General features: G+C 43.7%; 1 protein-coding gene across 6 annotated transcripts in view; it reads left to right on the forward strand.

Moving 5' to 3' along the window:
• Positions 1-22022, forward strand: part of Aff3 (ALF transcription elongation factor 3) — a 498774-nt gene that overhangs the window by 258637 nt on the left and 218115 nt on the right. For all 6 annotated transcript variants that reach the window (XM_075980378.1, XM_075980381.1, XM_075980380.1 and 3 more), the window contains one exon: positions 11400-11447. In XM_075980378.1, coding sequence (XP_075836493.1) covers positions 11400-11447 — 48 coding nt within the window. The remainder of the gene's footprint in view (positions 1-11399; positions 11448-22022) is intronic.

The following is a 22022-nucleotide window of genomic DNA, read 5'->3' on the forward strand; positions in this document are numbered from 1 at the left end:
TGGTTTGCTAAAGGTAACTTCTTCCCGTGGAATGAGAGCTACATGAAGAAGGATGGAGGTACAAAGATTGCTGTATTTATAGAAATAGTTATGTTGTGTAGACAGAATGAACCCTTCTGCCAGATCTCACCCTGAGGCTTTGGACGGAAAGACATGATGGGAAGGACTTTCTAAAGAGGACTACAAGATGACTTGCTCCAATGACATTCTTCATGGAAACTCAGTGATGAGCAATCACTTCCAGGGGCTTTCTGAGCCAGATAAGAGGGAAATGCATGATTAATGCCCAGCTAATTCCTAGCCTACCCATGGTCCAGAAGCAAACAAACTTGCCTCATGTCAAGACCCACATACTGTGTCTCCAGAAATTGCTCAGTGCATAGACATCAGAGGGAGAAGGTAAAAGTTTTTGTCTCCTCAAGAACTCTTACTGGTAACCTGCAAATCCTTTCCCAAATAGGCAAAAAACTATGGTGATGGACTCAGCAATGTAAAGCTGCAAATAACAAAAAGTAGCATCGTTAAATACTAAGCATTTAGATACGAGAATAAGGAATACCAAACTTGATTTCTGCCAGGTTTTCAGCTATTAACAATGTGAGGTGTGAATTCCTCAGTCTCGTTCTCCAGTAATTCTTACTCTCCCCTCCGACAGGCTTTGCCCTCTGCTCACGTCAGCTGGATGCAGGGTTTTCATTTGTTTTTTGCATATATTTATGTCATGTCTCCTTGGAGAGCATTCATAGAAATAGTTACGTCATGTAGACAGAGGAAGCCTTCTGTCAGATCACAGAGACCTGAGACCTGTTGGGGAGGGTCAAGGAAAGTGGAGGTAAAGACTCAGCAGCCATGGCATATGACAGGGTGCTCTGCGTCTTATTTAGCTTAGAAAAATAATCAAATAAAATTAATGGACTGCTCCAAAGAGAATATAGGGGCCTATATCTGTCCAAAAGCCTGAAATTTAAAATGCTCCAGAATCCTTAACTTTTTGAGAAATGATATGGTGCCTCAAATGGAAAATTCCACAACGATAGCTTGGAGTTAAAATATAGGAAATTATTAACTACGTAAGGGCCAAGGAGATTGTCGGTAAAGTGCTTCTTCACAGGGGTAAGGAGCTCAGTCCTGAGAACCTAGGGACAATGCCAGTCCTGGTGGTATGCACTAGTAATCCCGAAGCTGGGGAGGTGAGGACAGGAGAGTCCCTGAACTTACTGGTGAGCCAGTCTAGTGTAATTGGGTAAGTCCAAGCCACTGAGAGTTCCTGTCTCAAATGAGGTGAACTCCTGAGGATGGCATCCAAGGTTGTCCTCTGGCCTCCATATGCACTCCCCACACACTTGCACCCACACGCAAACACAAGACACACACACATGTGCACATATACTATACACATGCATGCAAAATTAATGTAAACAAAGCATGAGTGAACTTTATGTTTAGTCTTGGGTTCCACTGCTGAGGTCACATAGTTCATGGATGTATTTTTGTACTGGTTTATGTTTTGTCAGTGGAAAGAGGGAATGTCAGCTCAGGAATTGTCTCCTTCAGACAGCCCATTTTGCAATTTTGGGGAGCATGTTCTTGAATAATGATTGATCTAAGAGGACCCTGGGCACTGAGGATGGTGCCACCCCTAGGCAGGAGGCCCTGGGTTGTATAATTAAGCAAACAAAACAAGCCACAAAGTGTAGCCAGCAAGCAGCATTCCTGTGTGGTCTCTGCCTCAGTTCCTGACTCCAGGTTCCTGACTCAAGTTCCTGCCTTAGCCTCTCCTGTTGATAACCGATAGCATGCAAGCCAAATAAACCTTCCTCCTAAGGTTGCTTTTATCAACTAGCACAATATTTGAACCTGAACCGGGTTAGAATGTTTTGGATAAGAATTTCAGCCTGTACTGTCAAATGCACAGCTCCACGGTGCCGTTTCCATTCCTGGCTGAAAGAGGATTGATTATATGTCTAACCTGGGGACACAAATTAGAGTAGTCCTAAGTTTCTTTAATTGGCTAATTTCATCAGCCACATTCGATTACTCTTTCCAGCTTGCAAGTCTCTGTGTTTAGAATTTCATGGTTGGAGAAGGAAAATGTGCTTCTGATGACCAGTGATAACTGAATGTGTTTTCCTGGGCGTTTTTCTTTATCCTTTAAGTGGATGTGTTTTAGAGTCGTTCTACCAGCAAAGCTTCTGACGCTCACAAAGAGCATATTATCTGTTCTTTATTAGATTACGAGGCTGATAGATAATTGGGGGCAGGATGAGATTCAGGAAGACACTAAATAGGAAATGGTGCATTTCAGATGTCTCCCTGAAGGCTTGCCTGGAGAGGAGTGTTGAACGGCTCAGTCTTGTCACCTCTCTTGAGCCTGCTGGTCTCGCTGGGAGGAGTGATTTGAGATGAAAGAACGGAGAGGTCTTGTCATGTTCTTGTTGATGTCGATTACAAGTGTTCATTTATGACTGCCTTGTGATTTCTTTACCCCTTGTTGACCGGGCAGTGTGGAAGGTGACCCTGACTTCCAGCATGGCCCCACAGAAAAGCACTCTATATCAACTAGTGGCCGAGATGCAAAGTCACTATCTCTGGTTCTTATTTCTTCGTGACATCAATAGGCTTTTGACAAAGGGAAACACACTGATAGACCACTAAACTTGCATGCATGCATTGATTGAAATCATTAGCTTTCATTATCAAAATATAACTATAGCTGGATGACCTGATCCTGTTGCTAAGAGTCTGATATGGATATTAAATCATTGATTCTCTATCTAAAAATTACTAGGATTAAGCGTTGCATAATTTGTTTTTTTAAAAAAAGTTTGGAATATTTTCATATGTACGATGATGTTGCATGGGTGAGACTAAGTCTAAGTGAAATTCGTGGTTGCTGTGTACTTCACACACAAAGACTATAGAGAATCTTATGCAACATGTCTATGTACCTGCATTTTGATCATGATGCATCATTGGAGAGGAGATGTGGAATTCGCCACTTGCGACATTCTTTCCCTTGTTCAAGATACTTCAAATTGAAGTTTTCACAAGGGGGCGGTTCAGCCAGAAACCCTTTACTAATATTGCTTGCTCATGAAAGGTTTGATTTATGGGTGCCAGTGTGGGAATTAGGGAATTAAGTTCCTATGAGTAGTGTATGTTCTAATAGGTATAAGTTTAATTTTAATGAAGTAAATAAATGTTGATATTCTAAGAATTAAGATTTAAAGCAGCCATCATTTGTTACTGTTTACAGGAAAGTGAAGACATCTCTCATGATACAGATGACCACCCAGGTTTTTTTTTCTTTTACAATATTCAGAACTTTAATTTTTCGTGGTATTTGTTATTATTTTATTTGACCATGTATAGTGTTTATATGAGTGCATTTTTATATGTGCATATAGATGTATGCACACATGTAGAAACCAAAGGTTGTCATGGGATAGTTTCTTCTTCTGTCACTCTCCATTTTATTTGTGAAGACAGGCTCACTAGCTGAGCCCAGAGCTCACTGATGGCCTACACTATGACTAGCCAGTGACTTCTGGAGATTGTCTGCCTCTCTCACACTCCTGCACCAGGGTTATGAAGCATGCCACTGCATCTGACCTTTTACATGGAAAATGGGGATGCAATCTCAGGTCTTCATGCTTGTGTTAAATACTTTATAAACTAAACCATCTCCCCAGAACCCAGAAATTGTGATTTGGAAAAAAAGTCTCTCTTTCTTTATAAGTATATTGGCCACTTATTTTGTCATTCAACAGGTATCATATAGTAAGTACCCTTGAGGTTGTACCAAGTGCTTTGCTAGAGCCTGGTTCTGAACACAATAATGAGAGGTAGAGTATCTGTAACTTGCTATATAAACATAGACTGTTTGTGAAGCCCAGACTGTTTCTTTGTTTTATTCTTTAAAGGGTAGTATAGGTTGATTCTCCCTTGCCCAAAATATAACAGACCAGAAGTGTTGCAGAGTTCAGATGTCTTAAAATTTCTAATGTCTGCAAGATGTTTGGGGGACAGTTTTCACGTCTAAATATGAAATTCATTTACGTTTTCAAATAAAACTCACATGCATAGCCTGACATTTTAAGTGATTTTGGTGCACATACTTGGATCCTACATGAGGTCTAATGCGAATTCTCGACTTATAACATCATATCAAAAAATGAAAGCATTTTGAATTTCTGATTGTTGGATTAGTAATGTTTATAGTGTATTTGTTAGTATAGTAAAATATTAAAACAATGCTGTTTGTTGTGGGAGGTTTTCCTTTGGAATGATGGGAATATTCTATAAATAAATGTGAGTGACGTGTGCATTGTAAGTAATACTCTGATGCTGCTTGGTAGCACACTTTAAAATAGTGTTTGGCTTTCCCAACCCTGCCAGGCTGGCCTTGAACTTGTGACAACACTCCTTTGAAGTGTGGTATTACAGTGATGAGTCACTATGCCTAGCTATATCTTTTTAAACTAATGCAGTTTGTTTTATTTTTCTTCTCCTTCTATTTATTTGGTTTCACATTATGTGTTAGAGTCCAAAGGTATTTGCTTCCATCAAGTATGATTTTTCATTCTCTCAGTGGATTCCCTAAGTTTTTTCTTGTGCATACCTTAGTCCTTTCTTGTTAAAGTTAATCCTCATTTATTTTTCTTTGTATAGTGCATGAGATTTTCATAGTTTAAAATTGTTCATGCTATTACACAAAAGCACCATTGAGCTTTGTTCGTTAAAAAAGTATTTTACATGCAGTATATTTTGGCCGTATACTTTTTGTAGCTGAATGATATCGATGATTACTTTTTTTCTTCTGGTAGTATGCAAAGTACCTTCTAGCACCATGAATGCTAGTCAGTTGGAGTAAAGCTCCTAGTTGTGTATTAACTCACTTTCTCCGTGTTCAGTGTCATAGTAAGTGCAGTAGGATCTTACTAACAGATAGTGAAGGATGATCTATAACCTTGGCAATAGCTTTTGACTTGGGGGAGTAGTCTATGGGACCCATTTGATCAGTGACTCAGCAATATGCAATACATTCCTTGCAGGGGGGTTGTTTTACTTGATGTCATAAGATGTCTAGCTGGCATCATTCTTTCCCATTATTTAAATTCCCTTCATATGTGTATATTTCTTAGAAAGCTTTGACAGTTGTAGGTTTTTTTGTATGGTTTTTAAAATTCTTTGATGTTGGTTGGCTCTTCCCGTATTCTCTCCTTTACTCTACCCTTTGCACTTAATCCTCCTCATCTACTTTCCCCTTTGTCTCTTTATAATACTTTGTTTAATTTCTCCTTTCTTGGGAAGAAGAACTAGAGACCCCTACCCTCGTCTCTGACTAGCTAACCTTCTCAGTTGTTCTAGTTGGAACACACATATCTAAAGTCTAAACGCTAACATCAACTAAAAGAGAAAATATGCAATATTTGGTGTGGGAAGTTCGGGGCTACCTCTCTCAGGATAATTGTTTCTAGCTCTTACTCATTTACCTGAAAACTTCGTAATTTTATTTTTCTTAACAACTGGATAATACTCCATTGTATAATGTACCACTTTTCATTATCCACTCACCAGCTGATGGACATCTGGGCTGTTTCTAAGTTCTGGCTACTGTGAGTAGAGCAGCCGTGAGCATGGATGAGCAAGTGCCACTGTAGTATCCAGTCCTTTGACCATGTGGCCCAAGAGTTGTACAGTTTGATCTTGTTCTAGATCGATTTTCAGCCTTTTGAGGACCCTCTCCACACTGGTTTCCATTTTGTCAGTTGCCATTTTTAAGAACAAAAGTAAACCGTTGTAGGTTTTACCAAGTATATGATTAAGAATTCAGCAGGCTTAGCTGACCACAGTTTTACTTATTTGCCCTGGGATATGATACTTTCAAAGGTCCCTAAAATTAAATGTTAAACTCCTATTGCATTCCTGGAGTACATACCATTAGTTCTAATGTTTTGTGGAGTGATATGTGTTAATAATGTATTAGGGGTTTTGTATTTATTTTCATGTGAGATTGAGACTTCCTTCCTTTCTAATTTAATAAAAATAAATTGCATTGCTCTCTAAAAATTTCTACATGAAAGAGAAAAACTTTAGAAATACTTCAGTTACCTGGCTGGAAGGTGATTTTTTTATGTTACTTGTTGCCTCAGGCCTCTAAGTCCAAGTGCTTATTTTATAAATGAGGTTTTTTTTCAAAAAGTTTCCAATTTCATGTGTTTTTATTTACTTGTGTTCTATGTTTGTTGTATCTATCATTTTAGACTTATGTGATTTTTTTTGTTGTTCAAACGTTTTGTTTCCTTTCAGATGAGTTTATTTTTATTTTTGGTTGGTAGTTCCCTTAGTTTGTTAGGGAAAAGCAGGGGTGGGTTGAGGATCTCCAACCGTGAGAGGCCTGCTTCTTTCCCTCTTTCCTAAACTGTCTTACTCTGATGGTCTGCTTGTGCCCTGTCTCTTCCTCATTCTGCAGTGAACCCCTGGACTCTGCAATCTGCCCTTCAGCTGGTAATGATAATTCCACTGTTGCTCTTTTTACCTCTTATGATCGCCCTTTATTCCGCCCCTTTTATCTTGCGGTTGCTTGTCTCTCTCACTGCTGGTGGTGACACTGGGTAAGATTCCCGAGGCTGAGCTGCATGGAAATGGCAGAGCAGAAGGGGCATGGGTGAGCAGCACAGGTGAGGTTGGGAGGCTGAGCAGGGGAGATGAAACTGGCTCTGCAGCTTCAGATACAGGGAAGCAGAGTAAAGCCCTGGATGGTGGCATGTCAAGATAGGCAGAGAGAAGCAAAATCTGAGACCCTGTGGGTCATCTGCCTCATTGGTCACAGTCATCTTGTACTCAGAGCGAGGGCTACACCAGGACTTAATCTTAGAAATGGGGCCTCCCACAGAGTTGTGGTATTTCCTGGTGTTAGCTTAGATCTTCGGGATTTTTTTTTTTAATAGTGTTGATAGAATACCCAGTTTCTTTGTCTCAGGTTTTTTGTAAATGAAAAGTAGTAAGATTTTTTTAAATTGTCCTGTAGGAATATTTAGGGGTGTGTGTGTGTGTGTTATAAACAATTTCTAAATGTTCAAGGGTCTTTTGAGGATTTGCTGTCAGAGACGTGGTGAGGTTTTTCCTTGCAATGTGTCTGATGAAGAGTTAAACTGTTTTTAAAATGTGTCCTGTGTGCAGCTCATCTCCTCTGCCATGAAATGCCATTTCACCCTGATTTGATGGAGCCTTTTCTCCTTAAGCCTTGCTCCTTCCAGTGTGCTGTGCTCGGCATGGTAATTAAGGCCGTGGGCTGTCAGGGACACGGTGCTGCTGGCTGCCTCTTGAGATCTCCTTTCCCAGAACTTCAGTCCTCGCGTTTCCCTGGCAGGCTGTGCAGTGTGTGAGAGCGGTAGGATTCGGGGATGGCATGTAACAACCAAGGCTGCGGAGGAGAATCGGCCAGGGATGCTGGCTTTTAATTGAAGTTTAGTTGGAGTTTCAATGAGGTGAGACTGTTTTGACAGATTTCAGAATGTAATGATAGAAAAACGAAGGGGGGGTTCATCAGAGTCACAGTAAATACGGGGCAACAGCACAGCAACTCAGCATGAGACAACAGCCACAAAACCTCAACAACAACAACAAAAAATACCGAGTAATTAAAATTTACATTGTGCAGCCTCTTTCTCAGTGGGTACCTTTCCAAGGGAAGCACTGATTTTATTGGGAAAAACGCAAACACAATTTTGGAGATGTAAATTACATGCACGTCTTAGCCTTGCTCATAAACAGAGAAAGTTTTCACACTGTAAATATAATCAAAGCACACAATAGTAGAACTCAGACTTGAGAAAGATCCCCCAAAAGGCAGAAAGCTTTTCTGTCCCTTTCCCTCTCCTACTCCCCTTCCTACCCCTTCTCTGCATTTGGAAAAGGCTGAGTGGAATTTCATGGTCCCATTTCTGAGGATATATACCCTTCCTGTATGTTTTACTGGCTAGAAAGGACAATGGCTTTTGACTCTTCCTTTCCTCTCCGGTTTCCCTTCCCTTTTCTTTGTATATAATGTGGAGGTTAGTTGACTGATAGGCCATGGCTAAGTGTTGAATAATGTGTAGCATCAAAAAGATGAAGAAATTCACCTGAATGTTATCAGAATCCTTCCATTTCCCCACTTGAAACATGAACCTCAGCTCCACTATAGACAGCCCCAGGAGTGAGCATAGGACGTTTGCCTGGAATAGAAAAGTCACTAGGAGGCTGCTGAAGGCATGTGTGGTTCCTGCCTTGGCTGCCTCTTGCTGCTGTGGTGATTTTGAATAGAGGAGCCCTTTACTTCTTTGGATGATAATTTCCCTGTCAAACTCATTGATTTTGCGGGAAAGAACTCTTGGGTGCCTTTTGAATCAGACTTGCTTCGATATTGTGCCCCATGGGTCCACCCCAGTGTCTCTGGAGCCCTGAAGATCCAAGCCAGTAGAGTACTTCTTTTGAGGTACCCTTCTTGAGTTTTCAGGAGAACTGTTGCACAGAAGACACAAGGGGGTCACTCTGCTCAGATTATTCAGACTCTGACTCAAGAGTGGGACTTCTTCAGACAGACATTGGAAGCCCATTGTCTGGTCCTCACTTTGCTACCTTCTCTTGGTGGTCAGCTGTGTCTATCCTGGTTTGCACTGCCGTTAAGGTGAACCAATGTCATAATCCTATGTAGTCCATTGCCATTGGGGACAGAGTGCTCCACAGTGCACCCGCTACACGTTTCTCTTTGTGTGCCCTTCCTAAAGTAAGGCAGTGGGAACTCAGAGGGCAGTAGGGAACATCATTGGAAGAGCAGTTGGTCCCCTACATACATCATGGCGAGGGAAATTAAAATTTTATTTTCAGAGAACTTTTTCATTTTTTTTTAAATTAAAATATAATTATTTTGTTCCCCCTTTTTTTCCTATCTTTAACCTTTTCCTTACATCCTTTGCTCTCTCTCAAATTTATTGCTGTTAATTCTTTAATGTGTGTGTGTATTCCTAAATATATAAATATGACCTGCTTAATCCATATGATGCTGTTTGTATGTATATGCCTTCAGGGATGACCACTTGTATGAGATTAGCAACTGGTGTGCTCTTCTCTGGGGACGACTATTTCTCCTACTTTAGCATTCTTAGTCCCTGTAGTTCTCTGTCTAGGGTGAAGACCCCATGAGACTTCCTCTTCCATGTTAGCTTGTCTGTCACTGCGGTTCTTGTACAGATCTTGTGTAGGCAGCCATGTCGATGAGACTTCGTGGGCGTGGCTTCTCTGACATCTCTAGGAAACCATATCACAGCAGACTTCTTGTCTCTTGATCTGTTTCTGCCTTCAGAGGAGGCTCCGTTAAGGACTTTAACCTGAAGTGTAATTTGAAGTGTTTTCAGTAAGTTGTTGTAGTACCTGGGTCATGTGAGACCACATTTTCCCTTCTAATTGTTTCTAAGGTAGAAAATAGGAAGTATATTGAGAGTTTAGTGTTTGCATTGTCAGCGTGTCCTCTTGGAAGAGCAGTTGGAGACTTGAATGTAAGGGAAATGGTTGTGAGTTTGAAGATAAAATTTCCAAATGAGACCACTAATTCTTCCCATTACACACCAGAGGGGCCATTCCATGGGCCCACGAAACCCTGGCCTGATGGAGACTTTTCTATGTAGCCCTTGGTGCTCTTACCCACAAGCTTCTGTTTCTCAAACAAATTAGCCTATGCCTGCTGTGAGAGTTGGCTTATTTCAAGGACAGTGCTTACGATTGGGGAACATCTGTCAATCAGAATTCCTACAGCTCCACGTCAGGCATCCTACACTCTAGTCTATGCTGTGGTAATTTATGGGCTTTTTTTTTTTTTCAAAGTCATGTCAATTTCTTGGGCCTCAGTTGGCAGAAGCAGACAAATCATTAATCCTATGTCAGAGGAAGTTGGAGTCACCTGTGAGACTTTTTCACATCTAACATGCTGACCAGAAGTGAGGCGGCATCCATCTCTGTAGAGTAAGTAGATTCTGATGAAGTACATTCATGTACCTCAGAAGATCAGGAAGTGTCCTGGTGTGGTAATGAATATAATACGCAGAACTTGGGAGGTAGAGGCAGGCAGATGCTAGATTTCAGAGTAGCCTCGGCTGTGTAGGAAGACCGTTTCACAAAAGACAAGTTTAAATAAGAGGACCACAGAAAGGAAATGCATTCATTCCTTCCTTAGGTTGACATCAGCTGACATGCATATTATAGACAGTATATACCCAGTTTGGAGTGACACAGAGACTTTGCACATGGGGTGTGTTCTAAATAGGGGGATAGTTCCGGGTATTGAATTGCAGTTGTGAGGAGGCTAGGATGAGACAGGGCATATACTGAGAACGCCAGGGTCAAGTAAATCTACTTTGAGGAAACTGTGGGTGAGCTATGACCCAACGGATGCTTCAGAATTAGCTACAGAAACTACAGAAGGCACAGATGGCGTTCCTGGAGGAAAAGGAGTTGTGAAGAAAGGGCAGTGAGTTTGATTGACAGAGCACAAAAATGTCCCATTCTGGTATGTCACACTATGCTGTGGTTGGCACCCTTGAATTACAGGACCCGCAGAATGACTTCCCTGGGACCACAGGCTGCACACCCAACAGTAGATGCTCATTGCTTTTATGTTCCCATAAAACCACGTCCTCTGCTCTTGGCTGTGTAACCAGTGGTAACTAAACAAGAGTCTATGGAGCTTAACGTCTTCTCCAATCAGCTGTGACCCGAGGCCACCACCTCGGAGCTGCCTCCGGTACAAGCAGGACAGCAGAGCAAGTGGCTCTGGTGAGATCCGACACCAGCGTACTTGGCAGTGCCCAGAGGATTGTGGCTGCTCTCATTTGGTATTTAGTTTTAGACTCACCCTGCCTCTCAGAGGTAGGATTTGAGGGCTGTGAAGAACTAGGCTTCTGTTTAAGCTGTGGTAACCACCATACCCATCTGGTCCATGGCGTATATCTCACGGGTAGACTGGATCTGCTCTGTGGTAAAGTCAGTGATTTCCACACTTGAATGAAGCCCAGGGTGGATGGCTCTCAGGAACTGTGGAGCTTTTTTGTGTGTGTTTCTAGGAACTTCCCCACTTAAATGAACATAGCGGGAGAGCTCTGAGCAGAGTCTGAGGACATGCATATGCATGTGGCTCTGCCTGCCAAGAAGGGGGAAGCAGGCACAATGGGAACTGCCCAGTGAGCACTGGCCATCCAGGCAAACTCCTCATCAGCACTCCCTGCCTTCAACCTTCCCTTAGGCCAAGATTGCCTACTCCCCTGCCCCCCAGCCCCACTAACTTGGAAATTTGCTTGTCATCCTCTTTGTGGCCATCCTTCCGTTCGATCAAGACTAATTTATTTTTCCTTTGCTTTCAGGAGAGTAGATCTGGAGAGAGCAACAGCTGTGTGGAAGAAATAATTCGGGTAAGGATACTCTTTTAAAATCGCATCCGTGTGTCAGCCACGCACAGATTTCCAACACAAGGAAGTCCTGTGGCCACATTACTCAAGGGCTCCTTCATGGTTTGTTGTTTGATGTTTACCTGGTCTGAGGACACTCATCCGAGTCACCTGTGTGACACCTCCTGGAGTGGCCATTCCTTTCAGGGTTCTAGGAGCTCACTCAGGCCTGTTGCTTTGAGGTGATGCTAAAGTGATGAGCTAGATGACCAAAAAACAAAAACAAAAAAACCCAACACAGATGTTAGATGAAAAATATAGCAGGACTCACATCTGTATGCACCCATTTATCACCCACGCAACCTTTAGTGCTACGTTCTGAGTCAGGCCGGGGCTGCCTTGTGATTGTTCACCTGAGCTTCATTAGAATCAGAGCGCCTGACCTAAGATAGTGCGAATATATTTCTGGGATGTATTTCTATGTGTGTTGCACATTATTCATTTCTTTGGTGCTCACTTTGCCCATCCTTCCCACTGCCTTCCTCAAGCCAGTTTCACACACAGACGGACAGGCTGGGCTTTTGCACGGTGTTTATGTTTTCCCGAGTGTTCCAACTCATAATCAAGAAGCTGCCATCAACCCGTAGTTTTACTTCACTCGTATTTTTTTTTCAGGGGAAATCACCTAAAAATTTACAGTTCTTAGAAATCTGATATCACACTGGGCAAAACACCAAAATAAATTACGCTAGATGGTGTAGTCATTTCCTGTAAAGAGGAGAACATTAACATGTTTCTACCTTTTGGACATCCTGTGTGTTTCTTCGCGAATTACCAACACACTGCAGTAGTATTATATAATTACTTACAATTCATACCTTCCCGTACTGTTCTCAAAAATGGATATTTTTCTTCCCGAAAAGTATTACTTCACAAATAAATCTTTCTAAATTCACAAGTTGGTCAGAATAATGAAAGTTAGTATTTTTAAAAATTCATAATGATTTTTTTCCTCTGAAGAAAACTGTTTTTTAAAACATGAAGCCTCATTTCTGACCTTCAATTATATTGAGTCCATATTTTATTTTTAAAAATTTATATTGCCTATTTTGTTTCTGATTAAACAGTGGATAGTATACGATGCTGATAAACCTCTCCTATTTTCCTCTTGTTGGGGCTAAAGACTCCACACTCCTTTGGTTGGTTGTATTGTCTGTGTTTGTCTACAACTCTCCCCCTGTGTGATTCGACATGCCTCCATATATCATCTTTGGTTCGTTCTGGACAAATTTGTCATTTGTCATCCCCTCTCCTTTCATCTTCCTCCTTGCTCTCTTGAGGGGGTCTTGCGGAACAGCCTGGAATCCACGGTTCTGCCTCCACTGCCCAATTGCTGGGCTTACAGGGCTGTGTGCTCTCCTGCTCAGCCCTGGCCTTTTTTGTTCTTACCTGTAGACAGGACTTGAAAGAAAGATGTACATAATTTACACATCAGAAAGTTGCACTGTAGGAAGTTGAAACTCATTTTAAGTAAAGCAGATTCCTTCAGTGACGTTCAGAGCTTTGACTTTTTCTAAAGAGAACTAGGGAAAGCCTTGGTGTCTCCATCCACCCCATTCCTAGCCCTCTTACAACAGTGGTTCACAACCCCCCACTTGGTGCTTCCTCTGCCACAGCCCCCTCCATGCACATGGGGCACAAAGAAGACTGGAGCTGTGGAGTCGATGGATTAGTGTCCACAGATGGACTAACTGGCCCTGTATGAGAAGATGGTGAATTAATTGAGCTCTCCTCCTCTTAGAACCCTTGAGAAGTCCTGTACTAGAGAAATGGTAGTGGTATCAGTCACCGGTGGAATCTCTTAAGCCAAGTCCCACACTCTTCAGGTGCGGCAGGTGGTAGTTGGTAATGGAGGGGTTACTGGAAGATGCTGTGTCCCCAGTGAGACCTGGCCTTTTTCTTGCTGTCCCTTGCCTCACTCAGTTGGTGACTCTTCACAGTCATCTTTCCTCCTAGCACAAGCACGGGGCTCCTTTTCCCAGCACACTGCATATCTGACACACACCAGCACCCCTCTGAGACCGAGGAAAGGAATGGAACCCTCCGAGTGAAAACCATAAAAGCCACCATGCCACGTTTGCTGAGTCATGGCTGGGGTTGGTTGTCCTTTTGAGGTCTGGTTTCCATGGATAGCCTTTGTAATGCCCAATTTTCTTCATAACTTTTCTGCCCTGTGACTAACTTGGGGAAACCTGATGTGGTCAAGGCCGTCAGGAGTACTTGTTTGAGGCCATGCTGTTTAAGGGATAGTGCTCTCTGGTGAAGGAAGCAGAGGGCCTTAAAAATGGCTCAAAATGATGACAGTTGGAGTTCTCGTGTCCTTTCTGTGTGGAAAGGCAGCTAGGAAAACGGTAGTGGGCTAAATAGATGTGGCCCCTTACCCTGGTAGAATTGTCTGCCTGCCAGCAGAGGCAGACACTAGTATTCCAGAGATCCAGTTAGGAAGTACATTACACCAGCTGTGACAGATTCTCAGGAATTGATGTGACCTTACCATATGCTGTATGACCTTTCTTGTGGTTGAGGCTGGTCTCCCTGGTAGTTACAAGATAAATAGGACGTGGACTGAGGAATGATGGGGGCCCCCAGCAAAGGAAATGACAGAGTTCAGCCCGTCGGAGCTCTGTGAGCACCAGGTAGACCAAAGTGACTAGAAAGTTGGTGGATAGAGATAGGAGGGGCTGGATAGTGCTGGCCCTTCAGGCGTGTGTGTTCAGGTCTCGTGGAAGGACCATAGGGTGGTATGGTCACATTGGTGATTTCCGTTTCCTGTTCTGACAGCCATGGAAGGTGAAGGGAAGAGGTAAGCAGGCGTGGCAGTAAGGGTGGAAACCATTGAAAGAGTGCGGAGCAGAGCTGTTGGGAGGGGCGCTCTCCAGGTGAGCAGTGGGGGCACTTAGGATTACTCCTATTTTAGGTGGAGGGGGAAGAAGAATCCATTTATAGACATACCGAGTTGAAGGGCATTTGGGGCATCTGAAGAGCAGAGACGAACGGGTAGGTGAGTGTAGATCACAGCAGATGGCTGAGCTAATTGATAACACCACAGATCCACTACATTTTCTAGGAGAGAGGCTAGAAACCAGGAAAACAAGAACATAAAGGCCCAGGAAGGAAATTCCTCCTGTAAACAGAAGTGAGGCATGAGTGGAACAGAACGGCAGGGTAAAGGCTTAGAAGGATGGGGAGTCAGGGCCAGCTCTCAGCGATTGGAAGGAAGGAAGCTGGGCCTTCTGCTGGAGCAGGGATTCCCGTTTCCACGTGATGGCAACATGAACGCGCCAGACCATGCCTTGCGTCACCTGCCATACTCACACAGGTTTATGCTCACACTGCCAGCAGCGCCCTTAACTTCTGCATCTTCTCCCCTCCTTTAGTTTTGCTGAGGTGACGGTTTTCAAATCATGTGGATATTACAATGCATTCTAAAGTACAATTACTTTTTATTCTTTCCGAGAGAATTTTAATCCTGGGACCTAATAAATCTGTGCATAGTTACAGAATTCTCTTATCCAGGGGCGAAATTATCACTGAGTTCTGTGGCGATGGGCCGTAAGTGCTTGAGGCCCTCGTGGCTGACATGTGCTCACCGTAGACAGTTCTACAAATTGTCCTGTATTCCCCCCCCGCCCCCCCCGCCCCCCCCCCCCCCCGGGAGGCTCAAGTGGTGTTGTACCTTAGTGCCTTTTGTAGCACCATCCATTAACATAGAATGGCTTTACCATTTGTTCATCCAATAAAAGCCGTTTACAACATAGTGGAAGGAGTGCAGGGCTAGCATCCAGGATACCCAAGGTTTATACGTGAAGGTTTTAGATTATGCGTTGCTGAGGGCACCCCCACAAAGTGCTGGGGCCAGTGCTTGAGATTCTGGTTTGAATTTAGAGCCTATTTGAGTGTAGCATCTGAACAGATTCCCTTCCTGGCTATCATCTTCACTCACTAATTTAATTCTAGTGCGCTGTGAGGTATCCATCGTGGGGAGTTGCGTAGAGTTGCATACTTATGTTTATATGAAGGGGGTAAACGGTACTTGTTTAGATTCTAGGGATCCATTTCCTGACATTATAATGGAATGGACTTCATGCGAGTGCACGGAAATAATTTTTCCCCATAGTTTTCCAAAAGTTGAAGGTCCCACCACACAGCATCCCCGGAGAGGTTTGCACATCACGAGCAATGTCATATGGCATGCACATCAATACAGCCTGTCACATGGCCAGACTCCTGGTGGCAGGACAACAGAGGCCTTGTGCTCAGACATCTCTGTGCTCCTTGCCCCAGATGGAAACATATTAGCTACTCTGTGCCCACTGGAACATGAGAAACAAAGAGATGCCTTGTTTTCAGTGGCTTGCTTGGGTCACTTGGAGAACTGGTTCAGGTCACCTCTTTTTTACTGCAGGCCAGAGCGGCTTTTTATAAAAGTTTGTACTGTTTCTTTTATAATATTTTAATTTGTTTCCAATACTAAAGATTTAATTCTTGGCAAATTGAAGCCCACCAATAACAAAAATCAACCCAGGGAGACCTGTCAAGAAATAATATTAATATATTCCATTATTTATTATAGAAAAACAGACAGTGGCATCGTGCACTTTTAGTCCCAACACTTGGGAGGCAGAGGCAGGCAGATCTTTGTGAGTTCGAAGCTAGCCTGGGCTACAGAAAGAGTTCCAATACTGCCAGGCTACAAAAACAAAAAAGAAAGAAAGAAAGAAAGAAACATGACTAAGAAATTAGGGACTGGAAAGATTGCTCAGTGGTTAAGAGCACTGGCTGCCTATCCAGAGGACCTCGGTTCAATGCCCAATACCCATGCAGCAGCTTACAGTGTCTGTAATCCACCAGGGAACCTGGCACCCTCACGTAGAAATACATGCAGACAAAACATCAATGCACATAAAATAAGGAAATTTTGGAAGGGAGGAAGGGAGGACAGACGGAAGGAAGGAAGGAAGGAAGGAAGGAAGGAAGGAAGGAAGGAAGAAAGGAAGGAAGGAAGGAAGGACAGATGTTAATATAGAAAGTTCAGTAAAGCAAACTATAATCCTAGGCAAGGATAAATTCAGGCATTTCATAGTGTTGTATTTTATGTTTTCTGTTTGTCCTGGGCCATCTGAATGTTAAGGACAGAACTTACACATGTTTATATTTCACTTTACATCTGTAGATAAATTTTTAATTTAAAAAAGACATTGATAGTCCAGAAGTCCTGTATAAAGGACTACATCCCACCTGACAAGGATGTCCAGGTGACTCATTGCAGGGCCACCTGGCCACTCTCTACATGCTACGCTCTGATTCTAAAGGAGTTCAGTCTCTATAAGAGAGGTGGGTCTGACCCCATAGGCTTTGGAGTAAAAGCCACAGGAACCCTGGGTTCTGGAGCCCCTTCTGAGAACATACTGCGTCAGCTTGCAATATCTTCTTTTCTTGTCAGCTGCACAGTTAGGGACCATGCAGTCACTTCTGGATGGTAGAGTTAGTTACCCAGGAAAATGTCAGCAGTGAGGTTTTAGTTTCTGTCCTAGCAAGGGGAGGCACCTCAGTCTGTTCGTGAGTGTTTGTCAATATTTGCAGTAATGCTGTAGGGTTTTATGACGCCCTTTGGGAATTTCAGTACTGCGGTAATGACTGCATCGTCAGAAGAATTCCGTTTTTATATGTGTTCCATATATGAGAGCAGAAAGTAGTCAGTGTGCTTGATGTCCTGGGTACCTGCTGCACACAGGAGAGGCTCAGTGGGTGCGGGAAGCAGTTTAGTAGAAGAGAACAGAAGAGGGAGCCAGCAGAGGTGTGCTCTGGTCCACATCAGCACTCCGAGGAGGGTGGCTTGCAGAGTCCAGCCCCCGCCAGCAGGGAACAAGATGGTGGGGTCAGAGTGAAGCTGAAGTGGTAGTCTGGCTCGCCTCTCTGCCCAGGCCACGGGACTACCTACCCATTGCCTTTCCTATAACCCATCAAAATGCTCGGGCTGTCCTCATTATTTTACCTTTTCTGTGTTTACGGGAGCAGTTTCAGAAGAATAGGTGCTCATGTGAGAGACATGTGTTCTAGGAAGTAAGCAGACTTGTCTGTGCCCGCAAGTGAGATTTACCGCTGCGGTGTTGTCTTCGTAGAGCAGGAAATATTAATGCAGACAAAATCACAGTAGGAAGTCATACTTTAAAACGTACAAATCACCCTCAAAGACATCACTTATTTTTATTTCATTTCTTTGAATTGACAGGTTAAAAATAACATATGTTTTAGGGGAACTAGATTCTGGTGTTGTGTCATGCAATAGGATGACACATTATATATTACAGAAGAAGTTAGAGAAAGAATTTCAAATGCTCTTTTTACAACAAAGAAATGATAGACATTTAAAGGGGTAGTGTGTCTTTACTGATTTACACATTATGCAATGTTTATACAAATTTTATTTTACTGCTAGGGAACCCAGGGGCTTGCACCTGCCAAGTATGTTCCAAGCTATACAACTGCACCCCTGACCCCCACAATCTGTTTTCAGTATGGGTTTCATTCAAGTGCTCTTCTCTAGTGAAAATTTAAGATGCTGGACTGGAACCCAGGGCCTTGCCAGTGCTATGCAAGCCTCCTGATACTGACTGGGCCACATCCTTAGTTCCTGATTTTATTTTTCTTAATGATTTATTATTTAACATAGAACATTTATATGTTTAATAACTATATATGTTCATCAGACTTTGAAAACTTTATAACGGGGGCTACAGAGATGGTCCAATGGTTAACGGCATCCATGCTCTTCCAGAGGACCTAGGTTCAATTCCCAGCACCCATATGGCCACTCAACAACCATCTGTACCTCCAGTCCCAAGGGATTAGATGTCCTGTTCTAGTTTCCATGAGTACTAGGCATGAACACGGTGCACAGACATGCAAGCAAAACACTCATATACATAAAAAAAAATTGATAAGTGAAAGTTTCTTAAACTTACAACATAGAACATCAGCTTTAGAGTTATTGTATCATAGGCATTGAGAAGGCTTAGGGTCCCAATCAAGAAGCATCTTAGACATGAATATATCTGCTAAGGTGACGTCAGCACTTGAACTGTGAAGACAGATGAGATCGCACTTGCTTGCAGAGATATCTGGGAAGTGTTTATGTGTGTGTAAACTCGGTGTCAGACAACCCCCAACATAAGGAGCCCTCATCTGTGGCCCACTTCTTCTCTGCCTGGCATTTTCGGTTCTCACTCCGACCTAGAAATCCCATCAGATTGCACTTGCAAATAGGTCCCCAAGGCTACCTCACGAAGCTCTGTCCTGGTACCATTACCGCTCAGATCCCCTAAGAGCATTGTGTCCCCTGCCCCTCAGAATCTTCGCCAGTGTTAGCGTGTGAACTGCGTGGCCCTAGTAAGGTCAGATCATCTTCTCAGACGGGTTCTGCTGCTAGCTGGACCAGCATACCTGCTTGGTCCGTATCTCTACTGGCCTTAGCTGCTCGGGGTTATTTCAGGTCTGTGGAGTGGAGCAGTAGCATGTCCAAGCAGCCAGCAGTGGAGGCTATACCATGGACCCTATGCCATGCAGTAGGAGGTGGGGCCCCTGGTTTCTACCAGACCTGCCTTCTAGGGTAGGATCATAGCAATGCTCTCTTCCTTCAAGGCACCCCCGACTAGAGCTCACTGTCAGCATGATGTTCCCAGACAGAGCATCTGGTAGTCTTACCTTATCCTCCTAAGTATTTTCTCAACCTTCATCCTCAATTCCCCAAGGGACCTTTTTGGGGCAAGGACGTTTGGGATAGAACCAACCCAGGGACCTACTTGGGCTAACTAGCAATCTACAACCAATTTAACCCCAGCTCCCAAGGAAGCTCTTTAGTAACATTTTTCTAACATCCTCCTCATAGGATTCTTGCCACCCCAGACGCTCTGTATCTGTTTAGATGTTGGACCCATATCTGTTGGGCTTTCTGCTTAGAGGAAGCTTTTCAAACTGAAGAACTGTTTGGTGTGACCAGCATTTGGGAAGGTTTAGCTAGGTTGGGCCGTCTTTGCTTGATGTGCCCACTGCCCCAGTGTGCCCTCACTTGTACAGACACTTCACATTCCCTGTTCTAGGCAGACCAGTGTCTCCCTTGGATGTGCTAGGACTAACTGACTTCAGCTTCTCGCAGTCCTAGCTACCAGGACAGCTCTGAGTGAACCCGGCAGAGGCCCCACCTTCCTGTAGCCCTGTGATCCAGGCGAGACACTTGCATTCATCTGTCTCAGCCCTCTAACCTTCTCTGTGCTCTCTTTCCACTTGGGACCAATCCTCTCCTGTGATCAAGCCCCATCCTCTGCTGAAGCTGACTCAAGAGGTAGCAAGCGTTTCCACTGTCTTGTAACCACGGTCTCCCAGCTAGCTTCCGCACTCAGAGTACACTTGTAAATGTTCCAAAGTATTTCAGTGTACAACAACAGCTAAATCATAGGAAAGGAGCGGGTTTTCTCCAGAGCCACATTCCCTGGGGCTCTTCCCTCCCTCCCTCCTAGGTAGGCCAGTCTCTCAGCAGCTTTACTTTGTTTGCCTTCACCCCTTGGCTGCCTAGCTTTCATCTACCATATCTGTAAATCCATGCGCGGCCCCGAGCATGCTCATCAGGAATTACAGGGATGATGCTCACCACAGCACCTGTGAGCTTTTACCACCTCACCCAACTATACCCTGCTTTATTTATTCCTTGCTTTGTGGTCCTTCCTTCCTATATCCATTTTGGATGCAGGTTTCCTTGGGTTATCTCCTGCCATTCTTCTCTTAGGCTATCTCTCGCACACTACCATCCCTTGGCTCCTGATAAAGGCTTCCAAGTGCTGGTAGGTGTCGGATGTATGACTTGAACACAGCTCTGGGTCCTGAATTTCATGTTCACCCGCCCAGCTACCCACATTTCCATGGGTCATGAACACCTCTCCCTTAACTTTACCTCACACCTCTACCACCCTTTCCTCCCGTGTGAATTATTGCTGTCACGTGACTGCTAACACACTTGGATTTTTCTCTCTTATTGTCATCTCATTCAATTCTTCCCAGATCTGTCAGCCCTTGCTTCCTCAAACAGGTCTGTGCAGACAGAACTGGCTTTCCAAAACATGCATTTCCTTCGCCTCCCCCAGGCTCAGGACAGTCAGATTTCTGTATGTGAATTGCAGAGTCCTTTGTGATCCACTCCTGCATGGTTATTCCATCCGTGCTTCTCCACCCTGCACCCCACACTTTAATTCCTATTCTACCCGGGTGTCACCACCACTGCAGCCCCCACTCCCCACGCCCGACTCCTGGATTCTGCCCTGCTTATCTTAAAAAAAAAACCCACCTGACTCCTTTTTACTTGACATAGCACTTCCTCTAGAACCTTTCTCCTTCCCCAGGTCTGTGATAGAGGCTTCAAGTTTGTGTTCTTTTTTTTAAAATTTATTTATTTATTAAGGATTTCTGCCTCCTCCCCGCCACCGCCTCCCATTTCCCTCCCCCTCCCCCGGTCAAGTCCCCCTCCCTCATCTGCTCAAAGAGCAATCAGGGTTCCCTGACCTGTGGGAAGCCCAAGGACCGCCCACCTCTATCCAGGTCTAGTAAGGTGAGCATCCAAACTGCCTAGGCTCCCCCAAAGCCAGTACGTGCAGTAGGATCAAAAACCCACTGCGATTGTTCTTGAGTTCTCAGTATTCCTCATTGTCCGCTATGTTCAGCTAGTCCGGATTTATCCCATGCTTTTTTAGACCCAGGCCAGCTGGCCTTGGTGAGTTCCCGATAGAACATCCCCATTGTCTCAGTGTGTGGGTGCACCCCTCGCGGTCCTGAGTTCCTTGCTCATGCTCCCTCTCCTTCTGCTCCTGATTTGGACCTTGAGATTTCTGTCCGGTGCTCCAATGTGGGTCTCTGTCTTTGTCTCCTTTCATCGCCTGATGAAGGTTAATATTCAGGAAGATGCCTATGTGTTTGTCTTTGGATTCACCTTCTTATTTAGCTTCTCTAGGAACATGAATTATAAGCTCAATGTCCTTTATTTATGGCTAGAAACCAAATATGATTGAGTACATCACATGTTCCTCTTTTTGGGTCTGGCTTACCTCACTCAGGATAGTGTTTTCTATTTCCATCCATTTACCCAAGAGAGGCCCTATCATACAACAAAAGTATATGCTCAACTATGTTCATAGCAGCATTGTTTGTAATAGCCAGAACCTGGAAACAACCTAGATGCCCTTCAACGGAAGAATGGATGAAGAAAGTATGGAATATATACATATTAGAGTATTACTCAGCAGTAAAAAACAAGGACTTCTTGAATTTTACATACAAATGGATGGAAATAGAAAACACTATCCTGAGTGAGGTAAGCCAGACCCAAGTTTGTGTTCTTAAGAACCTGAATTTATACTGCAATACTTGTTACATGGTGGCCTTTCTTATCCCTCATTGGTCCATCTGTCTTGAAGGGCTGACACAATGACCACCACATAAAGAGATGCTCAATAAATGCTGAGAGAACAAAGAGGAATGAATGAATGAATGAAT

This window comes from Microtus pennsylvanicus, chromosome 7 (genome assembly GCF_037038515.1).
Source record: "Microtus pennsylvanicus isolate mMicPen1 chromosome 7, mMicPen1.hap1, whole genome shotgun sequence".
NCBI lineage: Eukaryota > Metazoa > Chordata > Mammalia > Rodentia > Cricetidae > Microtus > Microtus pennsylvanicus.